Genomic DNA, 17,731 nt, shown 5'->3' with positions numbered 1-17,731 from the left:
CCCAAAAAGCAAAAAATCTGGACCAGGGAAGAAAACACCTCTATTATGGAAGCTTATTATCAGTCTGAGCCAGCAAAACATGGATTTCAAAAAAGAATGTATCAGTTTTGGAAGATGAACCATATGGACTATGACACCAGTGAACAAAGGTTAATGGACCAACGACGTGTAATCCTAAACCACAAATTTTTCACTACAGAAGAATTAATAGCAATAGAAGAGAAAGCAATTAATGGTCTGAGTACAACAACAAAGAAGAGTAACATCAAGAATGATTTCCAGACTCAAAAGCAAATTGAGGAAGAAAGGGAAGAAGAGGATACTGAAATGGATGAAGATAAAGAACAAGGAAGCACCAAAGAACAAACACCAACAGATAGTGCTCAATTAGCTGGAAAAATAAAGCACCAAATGAAAGATGCTGAAAGAACACGTTTGCCAAAGCTGAACCAAGTGAACCGGAAAGAATTGAGAAATGTACTAAAAAAGGTCAATGAGGCTGTGCAAACTATTCGAACCACTACATTAGCCGAAACAAACCAACTGATGTATGCAGCAGCTGTCATAACCACCAAAGAACTGGGGTTGAAAATACAAAAGAACCAAAGAGGCAAGAAGGGGAAGCCTAAGTGGAAAATTCGGTTAGAATTGAAGATCAAAAAAGTATGTGGAGATTTGAGCAACTTGAAGAACCTAAGGCAAAGTCAGCTAAAGAACAAGCAGGTCAAAAGCAGCCTGGAAGCAAGATACGATCTGAGGAATAAAGAGATTGCAGTAGTAATTGAAGAGCTGAAGCAGAGGGTTGTTGCCATCGCTGAAAAGATTAAAAGGTATGAAAACCGAGTAACTCAGTTCAAGGAAAACTCACAGTTCAGAGCAAATCAGCACCAGTTTTATAAGAATTTAGAAAATGGAAACGGAGTAACAACAAATGAAAAGCCTGATAAAGAGAAAGCTCTGAAATTCTGGAAGAATTTGTGGAAAAACAACAAGAAGCACAACAGAAATGCAAAATGGATCAAACAGGTTGAGGACTCTATTAAAGTGTATAAAATGGAAGACGTGAAAATAACAAAAGCAATGGTGCAAAGACAGTCAAGAAAAGTGAAGAACTGGAGTGCACCTGGACCGGATGAGCTGCATGGCTTCTGGTTAAAGGCACTAACAAGTCTGCACAAAACATTGGCAACCCAGATGAACCAGATCCTAAAAACACCTGAAAATGATGGATGGATGACAACTGGAAGGACATTTTTGATCCAAAAAGATAAAGAAAAAGGAAAGGACCCTGGAAACTATAGGCCAATTACCTGTTTGCCAACAACATACAAGCTTCTTACTGGTATCATTGCAAACCAAATCTATGGATACCTGGAAAGAAATAACTTGCTTCCTGTAGAACAGAAAGGATGCTGCAAAAACTCAAGAGGAACAAAGGATCAATTGCTGATTGACAAGCTAATCCTAAAGAACTCAAAGAAAAGACGAACCAACCTGTTCATGGCTTGGATAGACTATAAGAAAGCATTTGATTCAGTTCCCCATAGCTGGATCAAGAAATGCCTGGAAATATTAGGCATCAGCAGCAACATACAAAAATTCATGGAATCTTCAATGAACCTCTGGAAAACAAAACTTATGGCTAATGAAGAAGAACTGGGTGAAGTTGAAATTAAACGAGGCATTTTCCAGGGCGATTCCCTTTCACCTCTACTTTTTATACTCTCAATGCTACCACTGACAATCATTTTGAAGAAGATGAACTGTGGATACGAACTTGCAAAGAAAGGACTGAAAATCTCGCACTTGATGTACATGGATGATTTGAAGCTGTTTGGTAAAACAAAAGCTGAACTGAATTTATTAATTGAAAACACAAAAGAATTCAGCCAAGACATTGGTATGCAGTTTGGAATTGACAAATGTGCAACAATAGCAACCAAAGCAGGCAAGATCATAGAAGAGGATGGAATAGAACTAGAGAATGAAGAAATGATAAAGGCAGTAAAATCAGAAGAAGGCTACAAGTACTTGGGGATTTTAGAAGCCTCTGACTTAATGCATAATAAAGTCAAGGAATCAACTTCAGCCAAGTACATTCGGCGAATTCGTAAGATATTAATGTCCAAATTGAGTGGAGGAAACATCATAAAAGCCATAAATACCTGGGCTATACCTGTGATTAGATACTCTGCAGGAATAATTGACTGGACCCAGATGGAGTTAGGCAATTTGGACAGAAAAACAAGGAAGCTTATGACAATGAATCATGCCTTGCACCCTAAAAGTGATGTTGACCGATTATATTTACCAAGAGCAGAGAGTGGTCGAGGACTCCTACAAGTAAAGCAGACTGTGGAAGAAGAAAAATGCAGCTTGAATGATTACATCCAGAAAAGTGAAGAACCAATGATTAAGGAAGTAAATAAAGGAGGCCTTTTAAAGACAACTAAAACAAAAGCAGAATATAAGAAAGAAGTAATTGAGCAGCGAGCTGAAAATTGGAAACACAAAGCTCTGCATGGCCAATACTTGAAAAATATTGAAGGCAAAGCTGACCAGAAACTAACTTGGAACTGGTTAAGATCAGGAGTACTGAAAAAAGAAACAGAAAGCTTTATTTTGGCAGCTCAAGAACAAGCCCTAGCCACAAACTGCATGAAGACAAAAATTCAACATGTTACCACCAACAGCAAATGCCGCCTATGCAATGAGAAAGATGAGACAGTCGACCACCTGATCAGTGGGTGCAGCAAAATTTCACAAACTGACTACCTACAACGCCATGACCGTGTTGCTAAGATCATTCACTGGAAATTGTGCCAGAAGTTTGGATTTGAGTACAGCAAAAACCACTGGGAACATCAGATTGAGAAAGTTTTAGAGAATGAGAAACTCAAGATCTTGTGGGACTTTAGGATTCAGACTGATAGGCACTTGGTCCACAACACACCTGACATAACAATAGTTGAAAAGAAAAAAGTATGGTTCATTGACATTGCAATACCTGGTGATGCACGAATTGAAGATAAGCAGCAAGAAAAAATCACCAAGTACCGGGACTTACAAATTGAAGTTGAGCGACTGTGGAAAAAGAAATCGTGTGTTGTCCCAATTGTAACTGGAGCCCTTGGAGCAATACCCAAAGGGCTACCCTGCTATTTAGAAATTCTAAAATTGCCGGACTTGAACATTTTGACTTTACAAAAAACCACCTTACTCAGAACAGCTTACATCCTCCGATGATACCTTAACAGTTCCTAGGTCCTTGGTTAGGACTCGAGCTGCTGAGCTATTAACCAGCCTCAAAGGCTGTGAATCTCACTAAAGATTAAATAATAATAATAATAATAATAATAATAATAATAATAATAATAATAATAATAATAATTTTATTTATATACCACCCTTCCCCCGAAGGACTCAGGGCGGTGTACAGCCAAGATTAAAAACATAAATATACAATATCATAGTTAAAATTAATAAAAATCATTAAATAGTTTTGGCCAAATTTTAAAACCCAATATTAAAACCCAGTTTAAAATCATTCAGTTAGACAGGCCCGCCTGTCGGAACAGTAGGGTCTTGAGGGCACAGCAAAAGACCCGGAGTCAGAGATGTTACGAATATCCGGGGGCAATTCATTCCAAAGGGCAGGAGCTCCGACAGAGAAGGCTCTCCTCCTGGGTATCACCAGCTGACATAACTTGGCCGACGGTACCCTGAGGAGTCCCTCTCTGTGGGAGCGGACTGGTCAGTGGGAGGCTATTGGTGGCAGAAGGCGGTCCCATAAATATCCTGGTCCTATGCCATGGAGCGCTTTAAAGGTGGTGACCAACACCTTGTATTGCACCCGGAAGACCACTGGGAGCCAGTGCAGCTCGCACAGGAGACGTGTAACACGGGAGCACCACGTCGCTCCCATAACCACCCGCGCGGCTGCACTCTGCACCAGTTGGAGCCTCCGGGTGCTCCTCAAGGGGAGCCCCATGTAGAAAGCATTGCAGTAGTCCAGGCGGGAAGTGACGAGGGCATGAGTGACTGTGAGTAAGGAGTCCCAATTCAGAAAGGGCGGAAACTGGCAGATCAGGCGAACCTGATAGAAAGTCCTCCCGGCCACGGCTGTCAAGTGCTCTTCTAAAGACAACCGCGAATCCAGGAGGACACCCAAGTTGCGAGCCCTCTCTGTGGGGGCCAACGACTCGCCCCCAATAGTCAGTGATGGCACCAACTGACTATATCGGGACACTGGAATCCACAGCCACTCGGTCTTGGATGGGTTTAGCCTGAGTCTGTTTCTCCCCATCCAGCTCTGCATGGCCTCCAGGCACCGGGACATCACTTCAAGGGCATCATTGGGGTGGTCCGGGGTGGAGATGTACAGCGGAGTGTCATCAGTGTACTGATGGTACTTCACCCCAAAACTACGGATGATCTCACCCACTGGCTTCACATAAATGTTGAACAGAAGGGGCGAGAGAACTGACCCCTGTGGCACCCACATATAAGGCGCCTCGGGGTCGACCTCTGCCCCCTGCCAACACAGACTGCGACCGGTCGGAGAGAAAGGAGGAGAACCATCGCAACGCGGTGCCTCCCACCCCCCACTCTTCAAACCAGTGCAGCATGATACCATGGTCCATAGTATCAAAAGCCGCTGAGAGATCTAATAGGACCCGGATAGAGGAACAACCCCTGTCCCGAGCACTCCAGAGATCATCAACCAAGGCGACCAATGCCATTTCCATGCTATACCCAGGCCTGAAGCCCGACTGGAACGGATCCAGATAAACCGTTTCATTCAGGTAGTGGGGAAGCTGTCGCGTGACCACACTCTCAACAACATTTGCCACAAAGCGAAGGTTAGAGACCGGACGATAATTTTCTAACACTGCTGGGTCCAGGGAAGGCTTCTTGAGGAGAGGCCTCACCACCGCCTCTTTCAAGGTGGCGGGAAAGTCACCCTCACTCAACGAAGCATTTATAATCCCCTGGAGCCAGCCTTGTGTCACCTCCCGAGAAGCCCAGCACCAACCAGGAGGGACACGGGTCCAATAAACATGTGGCTGCGTTCAGTCTACCCAGAATCCTGTCCACATCTTCGGGAGTCACAGAGTCAAATTCTTCCCAGATAACGTTCTCAAGACCTGCCTCCATCATCCCTCCTGAATCTACCCAGTCAGAGTCCAAGTCTTCCCGAATCTGGGCAATTTTGTCATACAGATATTGGACAAAGTCCTCGGCTCTACCCTCCAAGGGTAGAGTACCCTCCTGCACTCCCTGATGGAGCAGGGAGCGGGTCACCCTAAACAGGGCGGCCAGGCGATTATCTGATGACTCAATAAGAGTGGCAAAGTAGTTACATTTTGCTGCTTTTATTGCCACTAGGTAAGTCTTAATATGAGATCTTACCAGTGTTCGGTCAGATTTAGAAAGGCTGGCCCTCCAACAGCTCTCCAGGTGTCTTTTCTGGCGCTTCATCTCCCTCAGCTCCCCGATGAACCAAGGAGCCAGGTGAGACCAGCACCAGGTCAGAGGCCACAAAGGCACGACCCGATCCAAAGCTCCAGCGGCTGCCCTATCCCAGGCGGCCACTAGGTCTTCAGTCGAGGCGTGAGCCAGAGCCTCAGGGAATGGCCCAAGCTCCGTCTGGAACCTCTCAGGCTCCATCAGGCACCTGGGGCGGAACCATCTCATCGGTTCCGCCTCCCTGTGGTGGGGTGGGGTGGTTTTGGAGGTCGAAGCGAAAGAGGGAGTGATCTGACCATGACGAGGGCTCAATCGTTATATCCCCTATCTCAAGATCACTCAACCACTGACCAGAGACAAAAACCAGGTCCAGCGTGTTTCCCCCTGTGTGAGTAGGGCCATGAACTAACTGGGTCAGGTCCTTAGCCATCATGGAAGCCATGAACTCCTGAGCCGTCTCAGACGTCTCACCGATGGATGGCAAGTTAAAATCCCTTATGACCATAAATCTGGGGGTATCAACCGCCACCGTGGCTATAACATTGAGCAGCTAAGGCAGGGCTGCTGCCATGTGGCAGGGAGCCAGGTACATGATCAGCAAGCCCACCTGTACCCCATGACCCCACTTCACAAGGAGGGACTCACATCCGATAGTCTGAGGAACAGTGGCCTCCCTCAGCCTAAGACATTAGTTAATGACAACCGCAACCCCCCCCATCCCTCCCCTTCATCAGCTGATGAAATGCGTGAAAACTGGGTGGGCACATTTCAGCGAGGGGGACCTCCTGGCCCAACCAGGTCTCCATAATACCCGCCAGGTCCGCTCCCCACTCCTGAATAAGATCACAGATGAGGGGGGCTTTATTTACCAGGGATCTGGTGTTGCATAACATCAGCCGAAGGCCCAGGCCCTGAGGATCTGTGCAACTCAGGGAAAGAGCAGAGCATTGGGGGCCGGAGCACGCCACTGCTCGAAGACAGTGAGCATGCACTCCCATAACATGATATGGCCCCCTGCTCCTGCCATACCTGCCCCTCCCACCCACAGTACTGATGGAAATTCCATCAACGGAACAGGCTCCAACCCCCTCCTTGACCCCGAGTCCCACATCCTCCATGCCGCGCCCCTCAGCCGGCCCAGGCCTCCTCCTCAGTGGGTTATCCCCCACACCCACAACCCTAGTACTAATCCAACCCTCCCCCCCTGGAACCCCTTAAAAATTTCACTAAAAATTTATATAAAAAACCCCTCAACCCCCTCTTCGCCGCATGCCACCTCTCGGGGTTTTCTCAAAGTTCTTACAATTCGGCATGTTAATGAATTCTCAATATTATTTCACAAAATAATTAGAAGGAAGGGAAGAAAATCAAAACATTATTTCAGGGGAATAAGTAATTCATTGCCAATGTTTTATTTATTAGAATGCAGGTGGATATCTCTGGGGTCATAATTTTTTTCACTAATTTGTTTGAAAGTCTATGGTAAGTGATACTAATAACTGCCTGGCGCAATCAGAACGGATAAGTTTCCCATGACTTGCAAGGGCTTCATTTTGAAGCAGTTCCAGTTTTGAGTGGTCTTTAGTTAATACGTATGACAATGCATTTTTTAAAAAACTGAAAAAATATGGAATTATAGTTCTTCTTTCTTTCCTCTCATCAACTGCTTTTTATCATTTAGATCAGGCCTTAGTAGAATAACAAAGCATTTGGGGAAAAAAATGCAGCCCAGTAACCCTGCACTGGAAGAGAGAATGGAAAAGATCTCCACAGCCACCATGTATTTCCCCTTGGTGCTCAGATAGGTTGGAAAAAAGGACAACCAGACACTGCAAAAGCACAAAAGGCTGAAGGAGATGAACTTGGTTTCATTAAAACTGTCTGGTAAATGTCGGGCTTGGAAAGCCACACTAAAACCAACAATGGCAAGGAAAAGCAGGTAGAATAAAACACAGTAAAACATGACAGTAGAGCCTTCGTTACATCCCAGAATGATTTCATCTGCCACTAAGTTCATATCAGCATCTGAGTATGGGGGTGAGGTTACAAGCCATACAATGCAAATAACAACTTGAACGAGGAAACAGGAAACAACGATGTAATTATCTAATCGTTTGCCCAGCCATCTCCTCATCTTGGATCCTGGTACTGAAGCCATGAAAGCTAAAATCACAATGATGGTTTTTGCCAATATACAAGAAATGGCTACTGAGAAGACAATCCCAAAAGCAGTTTGTCGCAAAAGGCAGGTCACCTTTTCAGGTTTTCCAATGAATAACAAACTGCAAAGGAATGAGAGCACAAGGGAGATGAGGAGAAGGTAGGTGATGTTCCGGTTGTTGGCCTTGACTATGGGAGTGTCCTGGTATTTGATGAAGATCCCAAGCACCACAGTGGCAATGCAAGCAAAGACAATTGCAGTAGTGGCCAAACTGGTCCCTAATGGATCTTCATAAGAGAGAAAAACTATGTGTTTTGGAAGGCATGAATCATGCTTGTTGTTTGGATATTGTCCTTCCGGACATGGTATGCAATCATCCATATCTGCAAAAGAAAATGCTGTTATTGTATGTAGAAGATTCTGTGTTAATCAAGGTACAGTATTAACTGAAGTATATGTTGTACCACTTCTTAATGTTTCAATAGGAGACTGCCTGAGATTTATAAAGCTACTGGGCAGACTGAAGGCACTAATAAACCACTTCTGTAATACGGTCAAGGAAACTATAGATATTATATAAATTATATAAAAGAGATTATATTAATTAGAATGTATATGTAATGGGAGACAGCTAATATCCAAGCAAAGGATTTAATTCAATTTAAATATAGCAACCCATCCCACATTTATTGAGGTAAAGCCTTCATTCTAAAAACCAGTGATTGCTCATAGGATCTTTTCCTTTTTTCCCCAAAATTCTTTGTACCTTTAGCTGTTGGTGCAGTAGTTAGAATACAGTATTGCAGGCTATCTCTGCCCATAGCCTGCAGTTCAGAGATGAAATTCAGCAGGTTCTGACAGATTCTGGAGAACCGGTAGCAGAAATTTTGAGTAGTTCAGAGAACCAGCAAATACTACCTCTGGCTGGCCCCAGAGTGGGGTGGGAATGGAGATTTTGCAATATCCTTCCCCCAGGAGTGGGGAGGGAATGGCGATTTTTTAGTATCCTTCCCCTGCCGCACCAACCAAGCCATGCCCACCAAGCCACACCATGCCCACAGAACCGGTAAAAAAAAAAATTGAATTTCACCACTGCTGCAGTTCAATCCTGACTGGGCTCAAGATTGACTAAGTCTTCCATCCTTCAAAGATCAGTAAAATGAGTCAATATGAGTCAATTGTCCAGAGGCAATATACTGACTCTGTAAACCACTTAGAGAGGGCTGTAAAGCATTATGGTGTGGTATATAAGTCTAAGTGCTATTACTATTATCATTGAGCTGACAAGGTTCTTTCTTTTCCAAGTTTCTGGGAAGGTAATTAGAAAGTAGATGGAAAATTATTTCACTCATCTAAATCAGCACCTTATCTTTATCTTCTGTACAGAACTGGAACTCCTTATACAAAATGGTTGCTTCTATACAGATAATGCTGTATGCCTTACCTTTCTCACTTGCCATCTTCCCTTCTGGACACGGAAAGCACTTATAGCAACAAAATGGCTTTCCTTCAATTTCACTCCTACTTGAACCTGAAGCACAATGGTCGTTACACAGGGAACGTGGTCTTTTCTGTAAATAGAAATGCATAAAATGAGGACTCAATCTGTTTTTTTAAAAAATATACTATGACCATTTTGGTCTTTCAAATAAGGTTCACCCAAAGCAATAAAAAAAGTTTCTTTCAATCAGATTGTATAAGGTTCCCCTGCACATGCATGCTAGTCGTTCCTGACTCTAGGGGGTGGTACTCATCTCCGTTTCTAAGCCGAAGAGCCAGCACTGTCTGAAGACGTCTCCGTGGTCATGTGGCTGGAATGACTAAACGCCAAAGGCGCACGGAACGCTGTTACCTTCCCACTAAAGGTGGTCCCTATTTTTCTACTTGCATTTTTTTTTTACATGCTTTCGAACTGCTAGGTTGGCAGAAGCTGGGATAAGTAACGGGAGCTCACCCGTTACGCAACACTAGGGATTCGAACTGCTGAACTGCTGACCTTTCGATCGACAAACTCAGCGTCTTAGCCACTGAGCCACTGAATCCCATCAGAGTGTATACACCTATGGAAAAATTCCATGGCTTTAAGTTTTGTTTTTTAAAATTCATTCATTCATTCATTAAAAGACATGAAGGTTTAATGTATAAATTTGTATTTACTTTTAAGTGCTTTTGGTTACCATATAATTGGCTCTTTCTCTTTTTAATTATTTTTGCTTTCCAATATATCCTAGCAAAAGGAAGTTTACTTTTATTGAAGTAATACTTTATTGACAGCTATTCTTTTAACAAAGATAGTGGATAAAATCCAAATACTATAAGTTCTCAAATAGGCTATTTTGATTTTGTGCTATGATTGTACTTAAGCTTAGGCTGAGGCAAAGAGGCAGTCCCGGAACCAGCGAAATCTGGGGGCTGGGCAGGGGACAGAATGTATCTGCCCTCAGTGTGGAAGGGATTGCCACTCTCGAATTGGCCTTTTTAGTCACACTAGATGCTTTCCAGAGCACGATACCATAGTCTCTTGAGACTGAAGGATGCCAATGTACTTAAGCAATATGATAAGGACTTGGGAGGCCAATTTGATTAATTTGCTTCATCCAATAATGAATTTTTGAGCAACTAAGCACGCTTCATTAAGCTAACAAAATATTTAAATCAAATAAACTTCCCAATACCATAAACCACAAACATTAAGGATTTTATTACTCCCTGTCCATCTGGGCCATTTCACCAGTGCTTCTGAAAATTTAAAAAAAAAAAATGTATCAGGCAAAGATGCATGGTGATCTTCCTGGTTTTTATTTCCTGACAGTTAGAGCAATTAATCAGTGGAACAACTTGCCTCCAGAAGTTGTTGTGGGTCCAACACTGATGGTTTTTAAGAAGAGGTTGGATAGCCATTTGTCTGAAATGGTATAGGGTCTCTTGCTTGAGCAAGGGGTTGGATTAGAAGACCTCCAAGGTGACTTCCCACTCTATTATCGCCTAAATCTTCTCCCTTTTAAGTGTAAATTTTAAATTTTTAAATTCTTAATGTATTTTAAAAAATGGGCATCTTAAATTATGGGTACTAATTCTGCCAAATTTATTTAATTCATTTTATTTGATTTTAAATTTTGTATATCTATGTGATTTATTTTATGGCTGTGCACCACCCTGAGTCCTTCGGGAGTAGGGCGGTATAGAAATTCAATAAAATAAATAAATAAATAAATAAATAATTCTGTATTCTAGTCTTCATTTGTCCAGAATGGTATTAATTACCTTTTAAAGGTCACCAATTACCATACTTTTCAGAGTATAAGATGCACTCCCCCCCCCCTAAAAGAGGGTGGAAATGTTAGTGCATCTTATACACCAAATACAGCCATTTTTGGCCTCCCAAAACTCCACCCCATGTGTCCCATTTTTGCCAAAAACAGGATGTGCAGAGAGTTTGGGGGGCCTGCAGAGTGCTCCTGGGGGCTGGGGAGGGCAAAAACACGATGCATGGGGGGGAGTTTGGGAGGCCAAAAACAGGCCCATTTTTCGCAAAAACAGGACACGCAGAGGGTTTGGGAGGCCTGCAGAGTGCTCTTGGGGGCCAGGGAGGGCAAAAACCAGACACGCAGAGGCCAAAAACTTTTTTTTTTCTTCTTCAAATTCTTAGTGTGTCTTATACTCTGGTGCATCTTATAGTCCGAAAAATATAGTATCTGCCATCTAATTAAACACAAATCTAAAGAGTACAAAAACACAGTTCAAAATACAAGTCAACAATTTTTGAATATTCAGAATGTAGGTTAAACTATCTCCAGATCTGTACAAAATATGCACCTGGTAAAATCTTGTGGGCCATTTAATAGAATCATCATCAACACTGAGCGATTTAGAAGAGGAAGGGTCTGGGTCTATCCATCCAACTTTGACTTTTGTGAATGTGTTATTTGAATATGTGACCCAGTTGAAAATATCGAACCCAGCAATTATATGTCCCTTGTTATCAAAGGAAATATTTTCACCAGCACTGTTTTCAAAGAAAGTACTTCTTATAAACCTGTGGAACTAAATAGGGGGAAAAGTGGAGAGAAAATGATGACATGAGACACTGTTCACAGTTAAAAACCCTGGGTAATGGTCTAGGAAAAAAAGACATTGCTGCAGAGATCAATATTAAACATGCAGGATACTCTAATAGCACTCATTTCCATTCAAAGAAGGGGAAGGGGAAGGGGAAGGAGGAGGAGGAGGAGAAGGAGGAGGAGAAGAAGAAGGAGAAGGAGAAGACATTTTCAGTGAGCTGTTGTGGCAGTATGGTGACATTAACAAGAAAAGTTGAGGTGACACATTTGAATAAGTAGTTACCTTTAATGTGGCCAAGTATGTATGTATGTATGTACTGTATGTGTGTGTATGTGTGTGCACACACACGCATATACATATACATATACATATACATATACATATACATATACATATACATATACATATACATATACATACATACATACATACATACATACATACATACATATATATATATGTAGGTCTTTGGTTATTCGGGTCTTCTCCCACATAAAATTGGAAGTGTCTTGGCGACGTTTCGACGAAGTCTCATTCGTCATCTTCAGGCTGGTGTTCTCGGCTTCGTGCTTGCTCCTGGAAGCACGAAGCCGAGAACACCAGCCTGAAGATGACGAATGAGACTTCGTCGAAACGTCGCCAAGACACTTCCAATTTTACGTGGGAGAAGACCCGAATAACCAAAGACCTACATACAAACACCCGCGAAAACCTGAGAAAACAAATATATATATATATATATATATATATATATATATATATATATATATATATATATATATATAAATATATATATATATGTATGTATATATATATATACATACATACACACACACACACACACACAAACATACACAGCATTTTTATTATTTGTACAAACAACTCAAAGAGATGAACTCTAGTCCAGCACACTTCCTTTTTGTATTTTCCCCACAACTACTCTGTGAGGTTAGCTGGGCTGAGAGAGAGAGTGAATAACCCAAGGCCACCCAGCTGGCTTTCGTGGCTAAGGTGGCTGGCTTTCGTGGCTTGCACTCATAGTCTCTTGCTTTCTAACCTGGTGCCTTAATCACTTGACCAAGCTGGCTCTACTGCCTCATATTGATGTGAGGCAAATTTTGTAGCCATACACCCACACATAGTATAGAAGATTAGCAGAAGGAAAAAAAATGTCTTTGAATCTCTATTTCTTTATGGTAATACAAAAACATGCGCAAGCAGGGGAAAAAAACCCAAAAAAATTATTTAGGAGAAAGAAAGACTCACTGCAATTCTTCTACATTGTTCTGCAAAATACCTGCCATGGCTCTTGATTTAATTGATCTTGCTCTCTCTCTTTCACCTTTGCTCTCGGTTTTGCCTTGGATGAAGTTATTGCTTGCAACGCATGAGCCATAATGTATACTGCATTGTAAATGCTATAACTGTGACCAGACATGCTTGTGTCAAAGAGGGTCACAGGTAGATTCTCCAACTTTTCCTCCCCAGTGCAGATCTCCTCATCTTTCTCTTCTAGAGGGGAATTTGAGAAATCGCAATTAAATACGTCTTTCCACAAGACTCTGATAAAGTCGTCTCTATTTTCTGAAACGGGATTTCTTTTTTGCAGAAAGTTCTGGAACCCTCTAGGATAATTGGTGTGAATTGCAAAGGACAGAGCTCCATGGAGGCAATGTATGTCCCAATCTCTTAGAAAACCAGGAGAAGCAAAATCCATCTGGGCTGTCATGATCCACACTCGGCTCTCAATTGCGATATCATAAAACTGTGCAAAGTGGAAAATTGATCTTAAGACACTAATAGTATGCAGTTCACCTTGTATAATAACAGTATTGGCACTACTTCCTGTGACAAGATGTGAAGTTGAAAACCATTCCATTGCTGCTTCAGCAATATCACCTGAAAAGGACATTTTGGGCATTGTTTCTAAGAAGTCCACACAGATACCATGCTGAGAATAAATGGGAAGTATATTCTGCTTAAATATTTCTCCATTGTCATCATTATATGCAACTACACCAATCCAGGTCCACTTGAAATGCAGCAGCAACTCAAGAATCCCCATATACTGATGGGTTCCATTTGGAAACATCTGGTGGAAGAAATCTTCTTTGGTTTTGTCTTCTATTATTGGAGATGACCCATAAATGATCTTAGGATGGAAAGACATGGGAGAAGATGATACATCATGACAATCAATCTTATGATAGATTCAGTTGAAAGGTAAGGCCATGGAAAAAAAGGTTCTCCATTCACCTTTATTTTGCATTTGTTTGATGTATTTCTTATTATAAAAGAGGGTAAAATCAAACATTCTATTTGCAGGCTGAGCCCGAGGGAGGGATCAAGTCCCTTCATACCCACAAAAGATCTAAATCCAGCCCACCTTGAATCCTGATTACTTTTATCTACCACCAATTTGTTTTGCTGTTAGTTGTTCTGATTTTTGTAGAGTGAGTTAGCATACAATAAACCTGTGGTAATTTGAACTATCTTACTTTCTGATTCACCTAAGTATGGCAAAGAAATACTACAATTTTCAAAGTCCTTCAATTAAAGCTGCTAAGCACGTGAGCCTTGGTGGCGCAGCAGACTAAAGTGCTGTTAACTAGCATCAGCTGCCTGCAATTACTGCAAGTTCAAATCTCACCAGGCTCAAGGTTGACTCAGCCTTCCATCCTTTCAAGGTAGGTAAAATGAGGACCCGGATTGTGGGGGCAATAAGCTGACTTTGTATAAAAAAAGAACACCGCTTGGGGGGGGTGCAAAAGCCCTACTAAGCAGATATATACAAAAGTATGAAGGCTATTGCTTAATGTATTGTAAGCTACCCTGAGTCTCCAGAGAAGGGCGGCATATAAATCGAACCAATAAATAAATAGATAAATAAATAAATAAATAAATAAATAAATAAATAAATAAATAAATAAATAAATAAATCTGCATGATTGACATAGTGATGAGTGGATACAGAATGAGTTTAATTCATTAATTCATCGTGCTGATTCTTTACATGCAAACACAGATTAAACATTCACCAAGTTGGTTCTTCAGAAAAGAAAAAGGGTTATGCATCTTTAAAATGAGATATCCCTTTTCTGGCATGCATACACAAGATCATATTTAAAATTAAGGAATGCAGTTCTTCCTCATTCTATTTCAATGCCTACAACTTACTTGTGGTACTTTGTAGGTGCTCAGGATATTTGTCATGTGCAGACAGACTTGAGAATTGGGTCCCCCAATGACTCCCAGAATGTTATTGTGAATATCACATTTATAGTTGGGGATGAATTTGTCCTTTGTAGATAGTAGTTCCATTGAGGCAAGATAAGTCCATCTTGCAAAGAAATGGCTGTTTAAAATGTGGAAGCCAAAACTGATATTGGGTAAGAGTTGGGCATTCTCATTGATTTCCTTCACAGCAAATGCCAAGGCAAGAATGTGCTGGTAATTCTGAGTGAATATCCTATATTAAAAAAAAATAGTTTCAGGTTAAATCTGTTTTCTAGATGGCAATGCTCAATCTACTTAGACTGCTATAAAAAAATTGATCTATGGCATACAAGGAACTTCAACTCAATTGCATAGAACACGTTTTGGAAATTATGAAGTTATTTTCACACACAAAACTAAGGAATTACTCATACAGTTTCAGAAACCAGTTTGAAACATACTGTATTTTCTTTAGGGATATTACCGAAAGATGAAACATGAAAACGTTAGGAGCTGTTGCAAGATCTTGTCTTATTTATATATTTACAATATTTGATATCTACCCATATCATTGATTTTATTTACTACTAAGTAAAATGCAACCCATTTCACTGTGGTGATTCTAAGCAAGAAATAAAATGTAATCTATTTAAATATAAATTTCCATGAAGTAGGGCATTATGGTATTCTTGCATTTTATACCTTTACATCCCTGTAGGGGCTTCCATCTCTGAGCATCTTGAGAACCACTCTAGCAAAATTAGTAGATGAAGACAAAAGCATATACATGATTTGAGACTCTGGAGAAAGTGCAAGGAAGACCAACCAAGATGTTTAAAGGCCTGGAGACTAAAATGCATGAAGAAAGGTTGCAGGAGTTGTGTTTTGCTAATCTAGAGAAAAGAAGGACTAGGGGGGAATATGATAGCAGTATTCCAATATTTGAGAGGCTGCCACAAAGAGGGGGGGAGTCAACTTATTTTCCAAAGAACCAAATAGCAGGACAAGAAACAATGGATGGAAACTAATCAAGGAGAGAAGCAACCTGGGATTAAGAAGAAAATTCCTAACAGTGAGGATAAGAAACCAGTGGAACAGCTTGCCATCAGAAGTTGTGGATGCTTCATCACTGGAGGTTTTTAGGAAGAGACTGAACAGTCACTTGTCTGAAATGGTGTAGGGTCTCCTGCTTAGAGGGTTAGACTAGAAGACCTCCAGTCTTCTACAGTCAGACAGAAGACCTGTCCCTTCCAGTTCTATTATGATTGATTGACTTGCATGAAAAGTTGGAAAAATTCCTTATAATATTTTCCCTCATTTTTTTTATTTTTCTTTTCTTGCCCCCAGATTGTAGCTTTAGGTGAACTCTATAACTTGAGCACTTTATCTGGTTAAACATAACATGCTTATAATGTATTAAACCTAAGCTACTTACACAAGGTCATCAAAACCTTCCTCAGAAGGTGGTTTTTGAAAGCTGATTGGACTTGAAAAAATGTAGATCTGAGAGAAAATGCCTGCAATGATGAAGTCGCCTGGCTCGTAATACTTGTGGAGAATAAAAAGAGGTTTACCAACTGGACACTTAGCAATAGAAACCTTACTTAAGGCATGAGGCAGAGTCCGTATGCCTATCATTAGGGCCACAAAAAATATCACCTTGTCTGAAAAATTTCCTGCCTTCTTCCAAAGTGTCTGTTCCTTCATTGACACTTGAATACTATTGAGTCAAGAAGCAAAACCATCTAAAGCCAGAACTGTATAATATTTACTATCAATTATCAAAGGTGTAAAAATCTTCCTGTCATTAGCTTCAACTCTATGCGAGACATGAGGTATTAGTACAGTTAAGTATCTTCCCATCCCAAGGGGAATGTGTACCAGCTATGCTAGGACGAGACAGCATTAAACACAGTTATTTCATAATTATGACCTGATGGGGAAATAATGATCAACTTGAAATTCTAAATTCACCATAATGTTCTCAAAGGTCGACCCATTAATATTTCTCACAGCTCAGCTGCTATCTTACTTTGGGAACATAAGAGTGTATCAGGTGTATAATATCCTTATGGAAAAAAAAAAGAAAATAATTTAATTAATCATATTTCTATGCCGCCCAACTCCCAAGGGACTCTGGGCGAATAATTGAATAACTGAATAAGACTTTTGAAAGACTTATGAAAAAGAATTATTTATTTATTCATTCATTTATTTCAATTTTTCCTTGGCAGTATCCAGTTTAGGGCCATTTTCAATTTTGGCATATTTTTGAATCTCAGGTGGACTATATTAATAATCTTCCTGTAAACATAGATACTTCATGAATTATATTGCCTCAAGACTTCTGCAGGTCTTTTTTATGTTTAGATGAACATATGGGAAACTATTTATTTGGTCTCATAAGGAGAAATAGATCCCAATTTTTGGGATGGCTTCTGCTATGTATGGTGTAGAATGTGATGCATGAGTTGCTTGCTTAATTTGATCTCTCAGCAGATTTTCATAGCAGTATGTATGTAATGCATTCATGTATGTATGTAAGCATTATGTATGTATGAATGTATTTAATTAATTACTTTCAATAGCCATGCATCTCAACAAGTGACTCTGAGCTGTTTACATCATAAAACATAAAACAATTTTTAAAATTTCAAATAATAGAAACAGCATTTATATATATATATATATATATATATATATATATATATATATATATATATGCATATTCTTTCTAGCCAGGTTTTACCTACGTAAACTAAGTTTTACCTACGTAAACATAGTTTACGTAGGTAAAACCTGGCTAGAAAGAATATGCACATA

General features: G+C 40.7%; 1 protein-coding gene across 1 annotated transcript; it reads right to left on the bottom strand.

Moving 5' to 3' along the window:
- Positions 1 to 7,021: 7,021 nt before the first annotated feature.
- On the bottom strand, positions 7,022 to 9,147 carry LOC117673054 (vomeronasal type-2 receptor 26-like). The gene is made up of 2 exons (XM_087894446.1): positions 9,075 to 9,147; positions 7,022 to 8,013 (listed from the first exon to the last, which is right to left on the bottom strand). Exons 1-2 carry the CDS (start codon positions 9,088 to 9,090, stop codon positions 7,103 to 7,105), a joined length of 927 nt encoding a protein of 308 aa, XP_087750572.1. The 5' UTR covers positions 9,091 to 9,147; the 3' UTR covers positions 7,022 to 7,102.
- Positions 9,148 to 17,731: the final 8,584 nt, after the last annotated feature.

The sequence above is a fragment of the Pantherophis guttatus genome, chromosome 4, assembly GCF_059756535.1.
Source record: "Pantherophis guttatus breed Tessera chromosome 4, ASM5975653v1, whole genome shotgun sequence".
NCBI classification, from domain to species: domain Eukaryota; kingdom Metazoa; phylum Chordata; class Lepidosauria; order Squamata; family Colubridae; genus Pantherophis; species Pantherophis guttatus.
This window is presented reverse-complemented; position numbering and strand designations above follow the sequence as displayed.